Genomic DNA, 6000 nt, shown 5'->3' on the forward strand with positions numbered 1-6000 from the left:
TGCATTCATTACTAATTATGTATGGATGTATATGTTGTTGGACCTGGACCTGTTTTGATTCAGGGGTTTGAGATCATAAAAGATTGTAGCACTCAGCGTTATTTCTTGTGAGTAACAGCAGTTGAAAGACATCGCAGTAAAGTCAAGGTCTATTAATTAAAGCTATACAACACCTTTACTTTTCACACGACCAACCATTTTAGCGACAAAAGTAATAATATTAACAGCTATTTAAAAAATGTTAAGTTAATTTCTATTAATAGTTTGATTTTTTCATGAAGGAACATATCTGATGAATACAAAACAAATTCTTGGCTTGGGGCCATAAAAGGACATTAGCACTCAACGGCTGTTGAACAAAGTCTAAACCATTCAACTATTATCATTCATTACAAATTGTAATAACAATCCAATTGCTTATATTAATATTTTGAGTCACAGTGTATTATACAAATAATCAAAAATTGTTATGGGGAGTTGCAGGGGTCAATTTTTAACATCTCATTACACGCATAACAGTAGTTGATGGGTAAATGATGTCATCATAGGTAGCTCAACACCACAAATGTTCATCACAGTATGATTCAAGATTCATTACATTGATTTAAATAAAATAGCTATGAAACTGCATGTTCTTCATACACAACATGAGCAGAATAAAAAACATTTTTACACACTGATACATGATACATGGCTTGATATTCAACACCTACCTTTAAGATAATTATCACTGCAGGAGTTGGAGACAACTGTGCGTTTAAGAGACAGATTTGCATCTAATGAATGAGCAGGAAACAATAACAAAGAAGGCTGCCATGCTCTACAGAATAAACTATTTTGCTGTCAAAGTGCAGAAGCAGGCAAGTGCAATGGATCTGATCTTGTTACACCGCTGCCTTATTAAGACACAGTCAGTTGTTTCAGCACAGGGCCTGGCTGCACTCAACACACTCATATACTTCCCTTGGGGAAGCAACCGAGGAAGCAGAACACATTTCTGACATCTAATATCTATCTCTCTCACTTCCTCTTTCTATAGTTGCCCATCTACTTGTCTCCCTGTCTGCTTCACAAATGAGGTTTTTGGCTTTTCGACATTACTACACCATTGCTGTTTCCTTTATAATGTGTTTCAGAGGCTATTAACAGACATTTGTGCATGTGCTTGTGTTTGTGCTTGCATTCAGATAAACACTGAGCAGTCTAGCTCATGACAAAAATTTGGCAATTAAACGTGAAACTTAATACACTTGTCATAAACTTGTCATTCAGACTAAGCAAATGTTCTAGAAAAGTGCTGTCTAATTATTTTTTTTACTTTTTACTCATCTCTAACATTAATTCAGTTCACCATTCATACATGTCTGAGTAATGACTGATACAGGATACAAGAGCAAAGTCTTTAACAGTGAGGATGCCAAACATAGCAGTGAGTTTATACTAGAGGTGGGAGTAAGTCACACATGTGCATGTCACAAGTAAGTCAAGTCATGAATGTCAAGTCAAAGTCAAGTTGAGTCTTTTTTAATATTTGTCAAGCAAGTCTCAACTCTCAAATGTGCGACTTAAGTCTGACTCGAGTCAAGTCGAGTCCCCCATCACTGAGTCATTTAACCAAGTCAAGTCTTAAGTCATGAATGTCAAGTCAAAGTCAAGTCGAGTCTTTTTTTAATATTTGTCAAGCAATTCTCAAGTCTCAAATTTGCAACTTAAGTCTGACTCGGGTCAAGTCACATGACTCGAGTCCCCCATCTCTGGATTATACTAGAGCTGAACAACAGTTAGCTAGATGACTCATGCTTTAGTAAGGTAATGTTTGTTTACTGCAGCAAATTAGCTAGCTAGAAGCAGGCTCGACAAAGTATATCGGTATACAGGCAGACATCTTAATTAAATCACTGTTGGGTGACGTGTTTCCGTTCCAGTCAAAACATTATCAACAGCTTGCACCACCACTAGCCACATTTTACATGTAATTATATGGGAAGTATCCACAAGGCTGCTGCTAGTGTTTTTTATTCCCTCACATTTACATTTTTTTCAAAAATCGCCCTGTCCTGAAAAATGCTGAGTAACATCAAGCGCCATCACACCTCCCAAACAATCAGGCTGAAAGCTGGGAATCAAGCGAGAGAAACAAACCAGCAGGGCCAAATACAAGGTGCAATTTTTGTGGCCGTCACAGTTTTATGATGTTACCTCTCACTTTATCTGTTGCTGAATACGGTCAAGTCACACAAACAACTGCAGAGTTTACACTTTACAGGAATAAATAAATGTAAAAAAAATTAAATACATTCTTAGTGCTAGTGCATCTCCTTATTGCTTAAGAGCCACCAAGACATAGAGGGAAAGCCAATTTTACAAATCTGCTGTTACATATGTTTAGATTCATTGGTCTCTCCATTGTGGTCTGTGATGTTGCCAAACAGTAATAAAAACCAGCAAGAGCATTGCACCAGGAAATATCCATATGATAGAAGCATTATTATAGTCAATCACAGTGATCGATCTGTGCAATGAGGCTAAGCTCAATACCTCAAGTTTAAAAGCGCTGAATACAGCACAGTGCCATGAATTATTAAGAAGATGTGCTGGGAGATCTGTTTGAATGCATAAAAAACTGTTCTGTTCCTCTCTCTCTCTCTCTCTCTCTCTCTCTCTCTCTCTCTCTCTCTCACACACACATACACACACACACACACACACACACACAGTTTCTTAATAGTTCTTTGCAAAGACTTGACAAACTTTACATTTTGCCATGGTTTTAACTGGATCTACAATCCATCCATTCCTGTAACCTTAGTAGATGTCAAGTTTGCGCCTTCACGGCAAAACAATGCGCCTCGCCTCTGTCCAGGGTGCTGAAACAACAATTTCAAACGTGCACAAGGTAATTACTTGAGACAGTAATCAACTGTCAAGATCATCATTCCGTTTACGTGACACTGCGAAACGAGCCTCTGTGTGGTGTCAAGACATAACACACGCCGACCTTTACGTATGAATGCACACACACATACACAAACGCATACACTCATTGGACGCCGATGACGCAGCTGCACCATTCATTCCCATTAGTTATCTGAACACTAAACTGGCGACAGTGATGTAATTCCAGTCCAAAGGCACCTTGGAGATGCACGTCCTAAACCCTTAACGCTCTGGGAATTAAATGAATGGAGCATTTTGAATCACTGTTCGACTTTACCTGTGTGATTCGCAGAGACAAGCGCTTCCTCTCCGTCTCGCCGCGTAGTCTCGTGCCTTCACCGCGGGAAGCTTCCCTGCAAACACCAGCAAAGTTACGGGTGTTAATATAATAAAGCTCAGGACAGACAGAAGGAATTCGGTCATCCTAAAGATCATCAAGATGACATAATCGAGTAAGGATACCAAACCCGGTGTAATTAAAAACACACGCACACAAATTCCTAGTCTATTTCGCACGCCTCCTTTCTCTATTACAGCACCAGACGACACGATAATAATCCGTAATATACATTCACACATCAGAGACCAAGTGGTGGTTTAAATTCACTAACCGAAAATCGCCGGTGCCCAACATGCCCGTGTGTCGCGTCTCGGGTAAAGTAGAAGGGAGAAAAAACCGTGTGCGATGAGAAGCAGCTGAAGATGAGACTCCTAGAGCTCAGACTCAGCCAATGAGAAAGCTCGACTTGTGCGTGGTTTATAAGCGCGCGTAAAGAAATGCTGCAATTAGGCAATGTAACTAACCACAAACCAGCCAGAGCATAATTCATTATAGTGGCTTTATTGCATACAAATATATAGTCTAACATAAGTCAGCCTATATATATATATATATATATATATATATATATATATATATATATATATATATATATATATATATATAGGCTGATTGTCGTGGGATTCGAGTATGATGGTATTATTTACTATAATAAATTATTCAGCCTTTATAATGTCATATAAGTTCATGAACTTAAATCACACTAAGACCATATTTTTATACCCAGTTAGTTTAGCTGTCTATCAGGGGAACCATAGTTAGCACTTAGTACAAATTAGATGCTCACAAATTATAGTAGTAGTAGGAAAGGTGTCGCTGTTTGTTAGGCTACACACACACACACACACACACACACACACATCTTGGGAAAAACAATGCATACATTACTGGGGAAAAAACCCCAACACACAGCACAGTCATCACTGGACATTTAAGAGCTATTTTCAGGTCAGTGTTGTGGAAATAGGTTACATAAACATGTATAAATTTTGCCACTGATAATTAATGAATCAGATTAACACACACAATTAAAATGACACTGATATTTGATTTTATTTTGTATGCATCAGAAAATAGAAAGCAGTTTGTTGCTACTATGTTTCTAAAATATACACCTCTGGATATAAAGGAGAAGAAGAAGAAAAAATACTGTCATCTTAATTTTTGACTGACTTTTTAGACCCTCTCAATTGCTTTCTGATTGATCATCTCCAAACTGTTGATTTCACCTTCATAGATCAATAATATCCCTTGCAGAATGAGCTGTTCAGCTGATAGAAATAGTTACTCACATCAAAAGGGTTTGTCTTTATCAAAGGATTAATGTGAGAAAAATGGCCCTTCTTCATGGCACTATTCATTGTTAAATTATTAGTCAATTTAGCTACTAGTGCAGCTTGGTTGTGTCACATAAAATATCAGCGCTGGAGAACTGGGATGGGATTCTACAATATGCCAGTAATACACCCACAAAAAAAAAAAACAAAAAAAAAACTAAACATTACCTCTTTTCTCTTGTCAAATTATTTGCAATTATTTATTGAACTTATAACATTCTGCCTTGTTGTGAGATGCCTGTACAAATATGTACAGTACATTTATATTTGGTGATTGATTATTACACACTAAGAAGTGGTGTTGTCTACTATGTGGTCATGTTATGCTTTTATGTAAACCTAATGCTGTATTTTTATTTTAATCTTAAACAGAACATGAAAGTTTAGACTCTGCCTCCAAATATGAGCACAATCAACTACTATCATAGATAGATAGATAGATAGATAGATAGATAGATAGATAGATAGATAATCCATCCCAGTGGGAAATTCACAAAGTTCAGGAGTATATCATGTTAAATTTAGACCCCATCAATCCCAATGTGACACTTTTCAGCTGACATTCTCTACTTCAGCAGATAAAATCATGGGATGGAAATTGGCAGTGTTGCAGGATGGCAGTCAGTCTGTACTAGGAGTTTATATATGGCTGAAGTCCAGCAGAATTTGACAGTCTTTGTGTGCAAATCACACCTTGCAAGGCAAACAAGAGAAAATGGCTGTATATAATTAGAAATTTTTGTTGACTCCGTCCTCCAGATACTTGCTATTATAATGACCTCAGAAATGATTGTTTGGTTTGTCATTATCTGGGGTTTATGCACGCTGCAGCCACAGTTAATTGGAAACGCATCATTTCCACTCAAGGGTAAAGAGAAGTTAAGAGGATTGTGTAATTTAGTGTTGGAGTGATCTCAAGTAACAGAGAGGAAAGGCACAAAACATCATCGATGGAGTCTCCAGTTAAGGATGTCTTGGATTTGCTTCTGCATCCAGAAAGCACAGGGTGCTGCAAATATTTTAAGAAGTACATTAACTAATGACAAACAAAATGGGAAGATGTTTTCTTGCATAACAAATGTACAACAAAAAGGCATCAGATACATGTATTGTAAAAATCTCTTTATTAATAGTCTTGCCCAATATACAATCATAAAATAAAGTGCATCAAACAAGTTGAGAGTTTTTCAATAGCTTTCAAAATAAAAAGACATACCATGAACATATTTCTTTTCACCAGATTAAAGTGCAATAAAAAAAAAAGTGTCCATAAACAGTATTGTGTGTTAACATATATAGTGCTTATATATATATATATATATATATATATATATATATATATATATATATATATATATATATATATATATATAGAACACAGTGGCA

General features: G+C 36.6%; 1 protein-coding gene across 1 annotated transcript in view; it reads right to left on the reverse strand.

Annotated features, from left to right (window-relative positions):
• Positions 1-3586, reverse strand: part of schip1 (schwannomin interacting protein 1) — a 264526-nt gene extending 260940 nt beyond the window's left edge. Inside the window, exons 1-2 of the mRNA XM_060875081.1 lie at positions 3549-3586; positions 3215-3290 (exon numbers count right to left, since the gene is read on the reverse strand). Of these exons, the coding sequence (XP_060731064.1) occupies positions 3215-3290; positions 3549-3571 (99 nt within the window). The 5' untranslated portion in view covers positions 3572-3586. The remainder of the gene's footprint in view (positions 1-3214; positions 3291-3548) is intronic.
• Between the last annotated feature and the right edge of the window lie 2414 nt (positions 3587-6000).

Source organism: Tachysurus vachellii, chromosome 1 (genome assembly GCF_030014155.1).
Source record: "Tachysurus vachellii isolate PV-2020 chromosome 1, HZAU_Pvac_v1, whole genome shotgun sequence".
Taxonomy (NCBI): Eukaryota; Metazoa; Chordata; class Actinopteri; order Siluriformes; family Bagridae; genus Tachysurus; species Tachysurus vachellii.